This window comes from Chelonia mydas, chromosome 3 (genome assembly GCF_015237465.2).
Source record: "Chelonia mydas isolate rCheMyd1 chromosome 3, rCheMyd1.pri.v2, whole genome shotgun sequence".
NCBI lineage: Eukaryota > Metazoa > Chordata > Testudines > Cheloniidae > Chelonia > Chelonia mydas.
Genome location: NC_057851.1, coordinates 161423746 through 161438600, shown reverse-complemented (window position 1 = coordinate 161438600; position 14855 = coordinate 161423746). Strand labels below are relative to the sequence as shown.

General features: G+C 42.9%; 1 protein-coding gene across 4 annotated transcripts in view; it reads left to right on the top strand.

Annotated features, from left to right (window-relative positions):
* Positions 1 to 10809, top strand: part of VASH2 (vasohibin 2) — a 68184-nt gene extending 57375 nt beyond the window's left edge. For 2 of the 4 annotated variants that reach the window (XM_007064757.4, XM_043543671.1), the window contains exons 7-8: positions 200 to 315; positions 7282 to 10809. In XM_007064757.4, the coding sequence (XP_007064819.2) occupies positions 200 to 315; positions 7282 to 7354 (189 nt within the window). In that variant the 3' untranslated portion in view covers positions 7355 to 10809. Of the gene's footprint in view, positions 1 to 199; positions 316 to 7281 lie in introns of those variants that run through there. The other 2 variants (XR_005224852.2, XR_005224853.1) reach the window with 1 other exon arrangement.
* The last annotated feature ends 4046 nt before the right edge of the window (positions 10810 to 14855 follow it).

The following is a 14855-nucleotide window of genomic DNA, read 5'->3' as shown; positions in this document are numbered from 1 at the left end:
GACCACCAACTAATTTCACAATGGGGCACTGATAACAGCTTTCAGTCCCTTCCAGCCTGGGCAGGATTCACATAAACCTCAAGAGACTACAGGCTCTGTGTCCCATTTCTGATCTCCAGTATTATCACGGGGTCTTTCTTTTTTTTAAATGTTGAACAGGCATCTTTATTCAGTGCCTCTCTTCCCCTCCTCCTTCCAGATTCTGAAACCCTCAAGTGCCCACTCTCCAATCAAAGAGAGATCACGAGGCAAGTCACTGTCCCCTCGGCGAAGGCAAGTCAGCCCTCAGAGACGGGTGTGCAGAAGAGACAAATCGTGAGTATTTCTGCTTTGCTACTGCTCATGTGTTCTCTTTGAGCTGATGCCCCATTCGTTGATGGATCAGAAACTCAGCGTAAGGACACAGTAAAGCTAAACTATGGATTTGGAGGAATATTGGGATTCATCCGCCATAGCAGTTTGCCTATTTGTGTATGCTTCAGATATTATGGTTAACTTTATGGCTCGAGCTGTCAGTGCTAATAGCACGGTGGTATTGTGCATGCTCTTTACGTGGTCTCTTAATAACAGAGCTGCTGGAGGGACAGAAAGCACTTTCCCTTCCCATATACTCCTGGAGGGATATTTGTATCATGGGCTTTATACTGCTAGAAGCTAGTGGAGATTCTCATAGAGTTCGAGTGGTAAGGGTCTGTGCTTTTGGAGTCAGAGGATGTGAGTTCTAGCCATGTTGCGGTTGGAGTGAAGTTCTGAAAGGCCATGCTGTGCAGCAGAATGACACCTATGAAGTACCTGTGTGGCCACAAATTAGTCACTATTTATGATGAGCACTTTTAAAGTAAGTTTCCAGTGGGACTGTTGGTCTAATTCTTTGTTAGTAGCTAAGAAGGAAGTTAGACTGACTTTCTAAATCTATATTAATGCAGGTAGCAGCTGATGATTTAACAGCAGGTTTACATTTTACATGTAAATTCATATTCTATCTGCATCATTATATTTTGGGCTGATCAGCAGAGGCTCCAGTCCTCATTTGGTGTCTGGATAATTATAGTAGTTTAAAGGCCCTGCCACTCCAGGCACTTTCCCTTCCCATATACTCCTTGAGGGATATTTTCATCTTTGGGTTTCTAACACTGCTACCGCAGTTGTTCGAATGGCACAGATGTTCATTCTGGAGAGGAGTGTCAATGTCGCTGGCTTTACAAAGACGCCTCAGGCTTTCTGAGAGCGAACTGCTGAGCAAGCGTCAGCTGCACAGCAACCCTGCTCTATTCTTATTGCTTAATTTATTTAATATGAAAGGACAAGCGAAATAAAAGTAGTCTAGCTTTGACCCACTGGAGTCAGGTGGTGACTCCATGGTCTGCAGTGTCTGCATTTCCACGCGAAACACACACACCTGCCCAGGACCCTTCTTTTGCATGGTGTTCTTTGTGCTGCATCTCTAATGGTATTACATATAGTGATAGTAAAATAAAGCCTTGGACTATATAATGATGACTTGTAACTAGACAGCAGCTCTGATTAGAGCAGGAAACTGAGAATTGAGACTCCTTGCGTGAGATTCTCATTCCTGCTCCGGCCCCTCTACACTACTGGCATAAAGAAGGGGCTCTGAAGTTCTGCATCCAGCTACGGGGAGGATTCCCCCAGCACCAGAACTGAAAAAGACAGCTGTAAGACTGCCTTCTGAGACCCTCCCCCTAGGGGGCATGCAGCAGGAGGCAGTGTATTGGGGACTGGGCTGCAGCATGTAGTGCTATAGAGACTCCAGGCAGTGCTGTGGTCCCCCAGGGCAGACCGGACTTAGGGCATGGCTACACTGGAAACTTCAAAGCGCTGTTATGGGAGTGTGAGTGTGGTCGTCCGCGAGCGCTGGGAGAGAGCTCTCCCAGCGCTCCTGGTAGTCCACCTCCACGACGGGATTAGCGCCGAGCGCTGGGAACATGGCTCCCAGCGCTCGGAACCTGTTTACGCTAGTGCTTTAAAGCGCTTGGACTTGCTGCGCTCAGGGGAGTGATTTTTCACACCCCTGAGCCAGCAAGTTAGAGCGCTATAAAATGTAAGTGTAGCCAAGCCCTGAGAGTATGTCTTCACTAGCAACGTTAAAGCACTGACGTGGCAGTGCTTTAACATAGCTGTGTAGTCGCGGCACTATAGAAGTCTCCCAGCTCTATAAAAAAAGCACCTCCACGGGGGGAGTAGCTCCCACCTCCACGAGGGGAGTAGCTCCCACCTCCACGAGGGGAGTAGCTCCCAGCGCTGATGTACTGTCTACACTGGCACTTTACAGTGCTGAAAGTTGCAGTGCTCAGCGGGGTGTTTTTTCACACCCCTTAGAAAGAAAGTTGCAGCGCTGTACAGTGCCAGTGTAGACAAGGCCTTGGCCTTAGACAGGTTCCATGGGAGAAAGAGGAGAAGAAAAGTCACCAAAGTTGCCAACTGTGATTAGGTTTGGAGTGTCTTTATTTACGTAGTAACTTTGGATGTTTAGCCTATTGACCTGAAGTCTGCCAGTGGCCTGCAGCTGCCGTACCACGAAGGAGGAATGTCAGGACTGCCATTCAGCCTGGAATGTGGATTAACTGGACATACTATATGAGGAAAAGCTCAAGAGCTGTCTGTGTGCACGTGGTGGCCTTCCAAAATCTCTGTGCAGTCCAACTGGGCCTTTCCACAAGGACCAAGCTGCGAGGGTTGCTCATGAACAGAGGCACCTTTCCACCACCAGAGAGAATTTCAAAAATGTAAAACGTGGATGCCTAAATCTGTATTCAAGCACCTAACTAAGAGTCCTGCTTTTCAGAGGGGCACAGTACTCGCTGCTGCTAATTGACTCTTAGGGGAGTTGCAGCCGCTCCTTTGGAAAGCAGGCCTTAGTAAAGGTGTCTGGATCTGGATGGACATGCCTGGTTTAGGTAAAGGTTGAAGAAGCTGGTGTTAAGTGATGCTCCTTCCCATCATTATACAGTCTGTTTACACTAGAATGTGGTTCACTGTAGTCACCAGGAGCCAGATTTTCAAAGCTGTTTAGGTGCCTAAAGATGCAGATAGGCACCTAGTGGAATTTTCAAAAGCAGCTCCACTGCTATCCTACTGGTGCCTATCTCTGTCTTTAGGCACCTAAATACTTCAGTATCTGGCCCATGGAGACCGACTTGTCTCTCATTTACACTGGGGTAAATCAGGAGTAACTAAGCCAGTGGAGTTACATTGATGTAGAACTGATGTGAGTGAGCAGAATCCAGGCCTTGTTTTAAAACCACACTAACCCCTAAGACACTGACTGACTGGCAGTTATGGCAGCTCGGGCACTGGCCACATTCCTGTTTTCAGCCAAGCCATAGTGGAACTGCCCTGCAGGTAGCCTTTTGGTGGGAGACCATCCCTTCCAATTCCAGGAGCCCCTGGCTTTCTGAGCCTGCTCCCCTCTGTGGCCAAACAACTCTTGGTTCCTGCGTATTGTAACGGGAGCTATCAGACTTGGGACAGGAGGGAAGCGAAGGGGCAAAGAGGTGAGTTTAGTGCCACTTAGTGACTTGGGAGGACTGATGGAGAGTATGCTGGTCCCGTAGAGTTAAGAGGTTTCCAAAGGTTAGTTAATGCAGGGAAGGAAATACATAAAGGAAGCTTGTGCACTCCCCCCTCTTTTGGCTGGGAAGAACCTAGCTGTTTTGAGATGCCCTCAAATTTATTCCGCTGGCAAAAAGATGTTTAGGCACCTGTGCTCCTAACCAAACAATGAACAGCTTGAACGTGGGTATGGGCGTTGTGCATCTTATCTCTTTATGAATCTCTTATTTGCATGCTCTAATTATAGCCAATTACAGAGTAGAGAGGCCCTTCATGCCGCACAATACCCATGCTAGGCTGAGCTACATTATTAGCTGGCAGAGACTGAATAAGATCCTGGCATTCACTGAAGAGGGTTCACCTGCTGATGGCAAGCTGTTATTACAGACTGCTCTTTGTCGACAATAAAATTATATAGGCCCCTCCTGGGAAGACTCAGCGCACTGAAGCTGAAATGTTTTCACTACAGCATTTTCCTGAGCTCAAGAGCTGATGTGTGAATCCTTCCGTTTCTAGGTGGATTATATACATCCCAGGGGCAATGTAGCCTCACGATTGAATAGATGTGGGGTTTGGGGAAGGGGCGTCAGAGGAGCCAGACCTGTGGGGTTGCTGCAGGGATGGGGATGCTCTGCCCTGCATGCGGCTGGGTGGCTGCTCCCGGTCCCGTCTCTCCGAGCTCTGGCTCCACCGCCGGTGGGAGTAGTACCCCAGACCCTGCTCCTACCTCTGGCTCTTGGCCTGCTGGGTTCCTCGGGCCCAATGAAATGAATCCAGTGGCAGCACCAGTGGGATCTGGGCCCTGCTGGGGTAGGTGTGAAACCTGAGTAGTGCGGTGACCCCATGTGCCAGCTCGCAACATCATTTGGTCAAATTTGGCCCAGCAGCCATTCTGTCGTGACAGAAGCGTGTCTGGGCCAAACCTACGTGGCCCTTTGCAGTGCACATTCATTAATCCTGACTTTTGTGGGTTAAATTGCACCCATGGGTCCCTCTAGAGCTGCCCCTTATCTACCCCAACCTTTCACCTGCATGCTAGTGCTAAATAAGCCCATATTGTGTGTGCAATGTTGCGATTGCACCAATGGAGGGAGTGTTCTGAAATGTTGGCTCCTATTACATTGTTAGGTTCAGGCCTTTCACAACGATGGGGTACCTCCAGCCCAGTGTAAACACATCCAAATAGAATAGCTTCAGTTCCTTCTATTGTTCATTACAGTTTAATGGGTTTTGTATTTTCCTAAAAGACCAGAATGCTAATCCAGGCTTTCAGAAGATAAATTTGAGTTAATTCTGTGCATTCACTATAGTTACAAGTGAAATACAATAGGGATAGATTAATCCATGAACTTCTAATTAGACAACCCAGCTGGATGGAGCCATGTGGAAGAATCTCCCCCGTTACTTAGTTTTGCACTGAAAACCTCTCAAATAAGAGAGTTATTTCAGATTAATTTTTAGTTTTATTTAAATTAGAGCTTAATCCTGCAGACACTTACTACTGGATTTACAGCAACAGTGGATGCTGAGCACCATGCCAGGCACTGTTTGCAGGATCAGGCCTTTGTCATCAGATTCGCATCTCATTTTCACTGGCGTAAATCTAGAGTGGCTCCACTGAAATCAATGGAGTTATACCAGTGTAATACTGATATAAGGAGAGAATCAGGCCCATATTCAGTTTAAAGCCACACGGCGGTACATATTATTTAATTATACATTTAAATAAAAAGCTATATGTTATTTTTATCCTTCTGGAAAATTTTACAAGAATAAAGCCAAAACAAAAAACAAACAAACAAAAAAAAACCCTCTAAATTGCAGAGTGTTGCCTTAGCAAAGAATGGTCCCTTGTTTGGTTCTGTTCTTTCTTCTAAACCCAAAGCAGAGGGGCTGGTAATTCTGATTCATCTTTATGAACCTGGAAAGCAATGTTTCATTTTTAATCTGGGGAAGAGTTAGGGCCTGGATGTAATGCAAGAGTCAGCACCAATAGCCGTGCTGCAAATGTTAGCTAATATTACATGAAATTTTAATAAATGCATGTTGTGTGAGTGTAATAATGTGCATCTCTAGTGAGACTGACTTTGATTAGACATTGACAGGAAAACTGTAGTGGTTTTAGTGCTGCTCGGGAAGCCTAGAGGTTGATATACTTCATTAGGATATACAAGGAGACTTTGAAGCAGTATTTAAAAATACCTGAGGATGTTTCACAATCAGTATGAACTGAGGAGCTGGTTAGTGCCTGAGGCTGCCATTTTAGTCACAGTTCCAACAGGAAATGCAGCCTGCTGGACACGATAGGCCAGAAAGATCAGAGCTGCTCATAGAGTATTTATATAGCATAGTTACAAGGCCTGACTGTATCCTCATAATCCACATGGAAGGGACCCTCAGTGCCAGTCACTCCACCACCATGGGAAAAGAAAGGAGGCTCTGATGCCTCCATGTCAGTGTTCCCCTGCCTTTTCCCCCAAGCCTCATGTATGTTGCAGGTACTGGGATTCACAAACAGGAGGGCTGGTGGGACTAGGCACGTTGGTAAAATGTGGGCAGAGCCAAGGGAATCATCTCACCCACACTAGACTTGCGGAGGAAAATGAATACAGCTCCAGGCCTTACTGAACCAACTGCTGGGATTCCCCCTTTAAGGCTGAGGAAGCAGAGCCAGGGTGTTGGCCTTCGTGGACATGGTGCTGATCTCCCACTGGTTGTCTGGTGTCTGCACAGGCTCTGGGAGATGGAGCTATGGCCCTATCCTCTCTGAAACCTCAACAAAAACCTTGCAGAGATCTTCTCAGGCTTAATCCCCTCTGACAGGTGATTGGGCCCATAGTTAAGACACTTTTCCTTTCTGCAAAGTGTTTAAAAGCTAAATAAGAAATAAGACAGGACACAGGGTAACAATTCAGAAGAGGCTGAAACTATTTATAGCGCTAGTTGTAGAAACAGATTAGTGAATAAACAGTTTGAGTTCAATTTGTGAATAGTCAAAGGAGCACTAGCTACTCACAACAAGGTTCCTAAATCTCAAAAGCTATGTGAATTCATAGTAGAAATGTGTTATTTTCTGCCCTCACCTTCACTGGTGCAACTGACTGACTCAAAGAGCAGAAACTATGCATCTCAAATGAACAGCTAATAGTCAAAAGTGAACTGCTCCAGTTACAACTCAATTGGAAAGGTATTTGTCCAAACTGTGCAGCAGAGACAGAGTTACAGGAAAAAGGACTGGTTAGTAAATGAGATGCCAACCAACAAAGCCCCCAAAATTTTTGATCCAATTAATGAGAGCAGAAAAAAGAAGATGCCTGAATAGGTTGAGCATCTCTCTTTCTTTCACTTTTCCTAAATAAATCCTGTATTTTTCTGAGATTATTTTTGCTGTTTAATGTTTATCTATGTAATGTTTAAATCCTTGCAAAGGAGTGGGGAACCCACATGATTTACCTTTAAAGGATTTACACACTGTTCCCCAAGTCTCTGCATGCAGCTCTGATCTTCCTGCCATCACAATGTCAAGATGATAACATGGCATAATTAGTTCATTCAACAAAAAAAAGTTTAGTCCTGTTTTTACATTAGATTAAGTGACAAGAGACTTTGTTCTATTAGTTTCTTTTTTTGAAATGGTGTTTTCACTTGCACAATCTCTGTGTCAAAGAAATGCTGACCGCTGACCACCTCTTCCCTCTTTGACTGCAGGCCTGCCGTGATGGACAAGAAAGTGGGTGATCTCACTACATTGAATGAAGTGGGCTATCAACTACGCATCTAACAAAGCCATAGACCAGATGGAGGGCTTCCATGGTGCTTCACCCGCCCATTACCCTACGCTCCGTTGGAAGGAAGGGGGGTAAAAAAGAAAAGAAAAGAAACCAGGCCTATTTATTAAGAACTTGTGGATTTTATTTCAAGTTTCACTTAGAAAATAGAAATTCTAGAATGATGATGGCAGTATTATCTTTTTTAAGTTCATTAAGTGGCATCAATGAAAAACTAAATTATCTTCACCAGGCTTTCTTCCCCCCGTCAAATAGGAGGGAACTAATGTGGTGGGGTTTTTTTGTTTTTTTTTAATTTAAATAATTGTTTCTAACCTATTTAATTGGCTTTGAATATTGTGCTACATTGGTAGTATTAGAAGAGTGGTGACGAAATCCTATTTCTCGTTAGTGTTAACGTGCTGGGGGCAGTCGGTTTAAACATAGTCAGTATTAATATTTTTATTCAGCAATAAAAATGGCAGTGCAGAGGTGGATGTGACTTTTTAAAGTGTCTATTACCTCAGTATACAACAGATATGCAAAATTGACCATTTTAATTTTATAATCAATTTGTACGGTTTGCCAGCATTTCTGGGAGTACTATAGAACTGCATTAGATGCACCCCACCACTCTTATCATGTGCATGCCTATGAGAGAGTGTAAGGTTTGATTATATGCAAGTGTCTTCTTGAAAGCACTGCTGTCTTATTAGAAATACAGAGAACCGGTTGAGGTTTCTGTTGGGTTTTTTAATAACCGGCCAACAATGAATTTTTAAAATTTCATAATTTTTTAAAACTTTGTCACAAGCTTTTAAACTTTGCAGACTAGACTGTTAAAGCACAAGACCTGGAGATCATTGTTTTGTAGAGACTAGCATTTGCATTGTATTAACAGTCAAACTGAGTGTACAGTCTCAGATTCACGAGGAAATGTCAGAATCAATAGGCTTCCTTGAGAGTTTACTTTTCTATTCATATTTGCGTGTAATTTTGAATCATTTGTCTTTGAAGGTTAAACAGTCTAAGGTGATGATGCCTTTGTGTCTTATATTAAGATCAGACATCACAACTTAGGGAAGGTTCTTGTTTATATGCATTACAGTAACTTACAGTGACCTTTAAAAAGACCTGGCTAAAGAAATTCTTATTAGAATAAGTGTAGCAATAATAGTTGATTTTCAGGATATTTTTTTCAAGAACAAGTTTGTCTATCTCCTCCTTCCTTATAGTGTCCTTTTACTGATGGACTTAGCTAGCACTACGGATGTATGGCTGGATTTTCAAACCAGCTCAGCTCCCATTTAGGGACCTAATGGAAGTAGTCAGATTTCTGAAGTGGTCAGATTTTCAAAGTGCTCCGCACCCAGGAGTTCTCATTGAACTCTAGGAGTTAGTGGGTGCTGAGTACTTGAAAGTTTAGCCACTTCATTTAGGTGCATAAGTGGGAGCTGAGCTGTTCTGAAAAAGCTAGCCTGTACACCAGGGGTGAGCAAACTTTTTGGCCTGAGGGCCACATCGGGGTTCCGAAACTGTACGGAGGGCCGGGTAGAGAAGGCTGTGCCTCCCCAAACAGCCTGGCCCTTGCCCCCTATCCACCCCCTCCCACTTCCCGTCCCCCTTGGAACCCTCCACCCATCCAACCCCCCCTGCTCCCTGTCCCTAACTGCCCCGCCCCCTATCCTCACCTCCACCCCCTGATAGGCCCCCCAGGACTCCCACGCCTATCCAACCCACCCTGTTCCCCATCCCGACTGCCCCCACCCCCCAGAACCTCTGCCCATCCAACCGGTGCCGCGCTGCCCGGCAGGAGCTCACAGCCCCTTGTGAGAAGTCTCACATTTTTAATAAATATTTAGCTGTTAAGAGAAGTCAGTCCCCAAAGCTGGAGTCTGATTTTCCATGGCCTTGCAGCTTGCAGTGTCATTTTTACATGTTCACAGTGTAAGCAGGACTACTCACTTTAAAAGGCGTGAATGAGGGTGCAAGGCCATAGTCATTTTGGTGGGGCAGGGAAGGGTGAATGTGGCCGTTTTGTTATAAAGTACAGTAAATCAACTGCCTTAGTACTTTTAATGTCAGATGGAAAAGTTTCCCCAAGCAAGCTAGTACATAAACACTGAATAATATATTGATCTGTTGTCTGGCCTTTCTTATGCCTGGAGGAAGAGATCATGACTTTTTATAAAAAGAGGGGGAATTTTTGCAATACGCAATGGTGAAATAAGCTACAAAATGACTAGAGAACAAATTAAGGCCCCATTCTGGCAATGAGCCCTGGCGGGTCCTGCTGCAGTTGAACAGGGCTCCAGTGAAATCGGCTGGGTTTGCTGCAGATGCATTTGGAGCTCATTGCAAGATTGGGGTTATGTATCTATCTCCCCCCCCCCCCCCAATTGCAAACAAAAAAACTGCTGGTAATTTCTTTTCCTATTTCACATTTCATTTTGGTTTCTCAAAACGATTCCCCTTCTGTCTGAAGAACAGCACCGGTGAGGATGACCTACATGATCGGATGAAGTGAGCTGTAGCTCACAAAAGCTTATGCTCAAATATATTTGTTAGTCTCTAAGGTGCCACAAGTACTCCTCGTTCTTTTTGTGGATACAGACTAACACGGCTGCTCCTCTGAAACCTGAATTGAGAGGATTTCCTTTTCCCGAGTTATGGAGAGGGTTCCTTGCAGTAAAACATGAGGTTTCATTACAGCCCACAGCCTTTTTGTTTTGTGTATTTATCAGGTCTGATTTGCTTTAAGATAGGTTTTGAATAGGATAGGGTTGGGGCCGGGGGAGGAGAGGGGAGAGGGTTAGGGTGGAGGTAAAGAATGGGGAAAGATCATGGTTTGTATTAGTGTCAAATTTTAAACTGTTATGATTATCAATAGAATTTCAATTCTAAAACATGTACGGCTTAGTTTTGTGACCTTGTAAGCATAAGCCAGCTCTTAGCTTACACAACAGGTTCCTCATTAATGAAGGGATAAGGAAAATAAGAATTAGTTAAGCAACAGAAGCCTTGATTTTAACTGTACTTTTGTGCCATTAGATAGATTACACTTGATTTTGAAAAATCTTTTTTTCTACAGTACCCTATTTTGCATTTCTTCCAACTTGATGATGTGGTTTTACCAGCATCCAGAGTATTTTGGGTTACATGTTTTATCTGAACTTCTAACTTACTACACTGAAGCTTTTCTAAGATATAAAGCTGTGACAAATTATTTTGTACGTTGTTTGTTTTGAAGTACAAGTGGATTTTATTCTCTTTAACTTTGCTCTTGCATTTGCATTTTTGTCTTACCTTTTAAAACTGTGATTCCAACTGCCTGTTTTTCTAGCTCATTGCAAACTTGTCAATTGATATTCTAGAAGAATACACGTGCATGGTTCCAGGTCTTGCTTTTCTCATCACTTGTATGTTTACGTGCAGCATGAAATTTTAATAAAATGTCTTGGTCTTTTTTTAATAGCCCATTATGATTTTTGCCATGTGTATTAATGTACAGGTGGTGGTGGTAGTAGCAGTATGAACTAATGATATAGTCATTGTGGGGAAAGTGTTTTTAAAGCATTCACTCAGTGTAGGCTAGTAACACCAGAATGGAGGAGGGGTTAATGCAAAATTTCAAAAAAAATCATAAATCTTTATTAAATCAGCCCATGACTATTTGGCACAAAGTAACCTAAGCATTAAGCACTTAATCGTATGGTGGGTTCTTGTTTCCCCTAGTGATGGCACCTACCAAGAAACTAAAAGGAGATGGTATCATACCCTTGAAATCTCTCTGTGGAATAAAGACCACCACTCACTCAGCATCTTTCATCAGTAACGAATGCTACATCTCCCCCCAACAGCTGTTGCTTTGCCCTGACAGTAAAGTCTCTGCTCTATCCCCTAAAGCATTGTCCAAAGACAAGGGTTGTCTCTTGAAGAGAGAAGGGAGTAATTCAGGTTCTTTGCTAATAATATGTGCTGATAAAGCAGAACGGTATTAGTGGCCTTGATGGTTTAGATTTGGGCAGGAGAGAAATGGGGAATGTCCTTGAGGCAGGCAGGTGTCTTCCTTCAACACCTTGGTTAATTGGCTGTTAAGATGTTAAAAGCCTTCCTTGATACAGCCTGCATGTAAGCACTCTGTAGTTCTAGCAGCACCAAATAGCTATCTATCAGATAAAACGAGGGTAAGCTTTTACTTTCTGAAGTGTCTGGCTTGTTCAATTGGTAAACAAACAACATCTTTCAAAACTGTGACCAGATACAGACTAGCACTGTACATAGTTCATTCCATGGCTGGGCTCCCCTATCCTGTAGGGACAGAAGAAAAAAGTACTCTTTCTACCAAACCAAGATTATGCTTTGCAGGGAAGGGAGGTGGAATGGAGGAGGAAACTCAATGTTTCAGCATGAACATTTCTCAACTATTTTCTAAGTTTGTCTGGTCTACAATCTCATGTATGAACTAGGAGGTTGGTGTGGGAACCGGTGCTGACAAGTATGTGCATTGAGTATACCAAAGCCCAGAAATGTTTCTGGGTACAGCTCTTTAAAGCCTTGGCTTGTATCAGCACTGCCTCTTACAAAGTCACAAGTGGAGGGTTCAACAAGAACAGGCCCTTGGGAAGAACTAGAAGCCATTCACTGGCAGAAGAAAATGAGATCTCAGCCTGCCCTTCTTCTATGAAGTCAGGAGTTGGGAGAAAGATATCGTATCATACAGAGGCTCAGCTTGTTATGCAGCAGCCTAATATTGTGTGTAGTGATGTGATGGGTTAGCAATGCATCACAACTCACAGTTAAAATGGTAAGAAGAGCAATGTTGCTCTACAACTAGGCTAGGGCTCCAGTCAGTGATAAGGTAGCTCTAGTTTTTCATGCCTGACTCTCGCTTTCAGCCATCAAAATGCAAGAACTCTCACACTAGTTGAGCCTGAGCAGTGGCTTAGCACAAGTTGTGCCAGCTCAATAAGTGTGGGACAGGTGTAAGTTTTTAACGGTCACTGAAGATAGGTGGTATATAGCTTAAATGTCAAATTCTGCCCATCTCACTTAGTTGGGGCAATAGGCTGCATTTGCAACCCCATCATCTTGTATGTTTATTAGGAAGCTCGTACGTTTATTGTAACATCCCCATTAAAATAATTACAATTTAAATTGATTTAGCTTTATCATATGAATTGTAGATAAATAAAAGCTGACATACCAACAAACCTCCAGCTTCAGTGGAAATCTTTGATTCCCTTTCAGAAACAAACATTTTTAGTGAAAATGTTTCAATTGTCTTCATGTAAAGGATATTCAAGGAGCTGAAAGTACTTATCACCACTGTTAAACAGTGTGCAGGTCAGAGTCAGCTGTTTGCCAGAAACTCTAGCACTATTACATGAAGAGTAAGAAAAGGGCCAAGCTCTCACCCTTTCCCCACTTCAATTATATAAAGCTGGAGAATTTCCCAGTGTTCTTTGAACACCACAGCTAAAACCATTTTAAAATAGAACAGGTAAATTTATCAAATTCTACCCATAGCCACCTTTAAAAACAAACAAACGCAGGAAACACACTCCACCATGAATCAGAGTACAAATGTGTGGAGTTCAAAGCTCTTGTGTTCCAGGTATTGAAGTATACACAAACAGCCTAGTACGTGCTTCTGTGATATTCCATGTACAAGTGGGTATTCACCCACGAAAGCTCATGCTCCAATATGTCTGTTAGTCTATAAGGTGCCACAGGACTCTTTGCCACTTTCCCAACCTCTACTACTATCCCCAAGCACTATACATTTTCACCGTTTACTGATCTCCCCTAATCTGTCCTAGCAGCAAAAGAAAAAAATGAGTAACAAGCAAGGACAGTGAAAGCTTCCTAAAAATCTGACACTGAACACACCAGGTCAGAGACAATGAACCAGACAGAACAACCAATAAGCATAATGCTAGGCACTCTTTTCCCATGTAGCACATTAGACCCACTTGGTTAAGCAAGAGGCCTTTTCCTCTACACATATGCAGCAGAATAGCTCTGAATTCTGAAACAAAGTGGGAATTACTGTCAATTGATTATATAATAGTCTAAGAACTCCAATTTAAGAGCTGCAGTGGTTATGGGAAAGGCAATGGCAGAAGGGGCTGAATGAATGCCTTGGAAGACAACATGGGGTGTTTGCAGGAGAAAGCAGGTGCCATCAGGGGTCCTTTTGCTTCTCCAGAGCAGGGGATAGAAGTCTCAGACAGCAGCCATCTCTTTCTCCCACAGTGACAGTGCTTCAACCCTTTCTGCTATCTCCCCTTGCTCCTATACAGATCACCCACATGCAGCACTTGTACAATAGGCTCAGAAGATGGCCCTTTCAGATTTATCTGGCATCTTCACAAAAATAGTTAAGTCATGCAACCATTTGCCTGGCAGCATAGCTGCATTTACTGGTCCCAGATCTTAGAGGCTTTACCCTAACCCACATAAAATGGGGTACCCAAGAACTATTTCCTATTTTTAAATAAAGTTTAGTATTAGACAATAGCTAGCATTTGTTTTTCAGCATTAACTGAATGGATGGCTATACAGCCAGACAGAGTAGCTCACTGTGCAGATGAATCCTTAAGTCACAATGTGGTTAGCAAAGATCAGAGGAAAACCATTCAAACTGAACCAAAAATCCCATCACCCCAAAACACTGTCTGAATTACAAGTTCAACTCAACTGGACTGTCATTGGCCCCACATTCCTCTGGTGCATGAAATAATGTTTAGCTTAAGTCTCAGAATATGAAGTGACAATCAAGAAGATGGTTATTCTGTAATTAAAATAGTAAAATTAAAGTTAATACAGAAAATGGGACATGAAAGTGGACTGAACAAAGAAATGTTTTTGAATTCAGCTGCTTATTGGAATATAATGATCAAGTAGAAGTTTCAGTTTTTCTATCAGCACACTAGTGAGAGCAACTCTATTTAGAAATTATACTTATTAGTAAAATTATGTATGGATCTGTGTGCAATTGAGTTAAGTCACAAGAATTCCTGTTTGTCCTCCCCTCATCCAAGAAGTTTGTTAATGTAGTAGTACATTAAGGTTTAATGTGTAAATCCTAGGTATTTTGCAGGGTATGCTGTGTCATGGTGTATTATGAAACTGAACATGAGGGAATCTTTAAGTGCTGAATATTCTGGAGCTGTAGTAACGTTACAATATTTAAATGATGAATACATGAAAAACAGCCTCATCTATTCTGTAAACACTTCTGAAACATCTGGGAGTGAGACTTTTTGAAAAGTCTGTTAAAAAAAAAAAAACCAAACTAAAAAAACCCCAGTTTCAAACATGAAAGCTCCTTCAGTTCGGCCTGTGTCGTACCGCTTTGTGTTCAGATACCACCACTTGCCTACTTGGTTTCATTTCAGATTCTTTTTAAAGCTTCTGCACATCAGCAAAATTTCTTGTAAGATTAACCATTACACAATCACTTTTTAGAGTACAACTAATTACCATATTGCAAGAATAGGCCCAATCCTG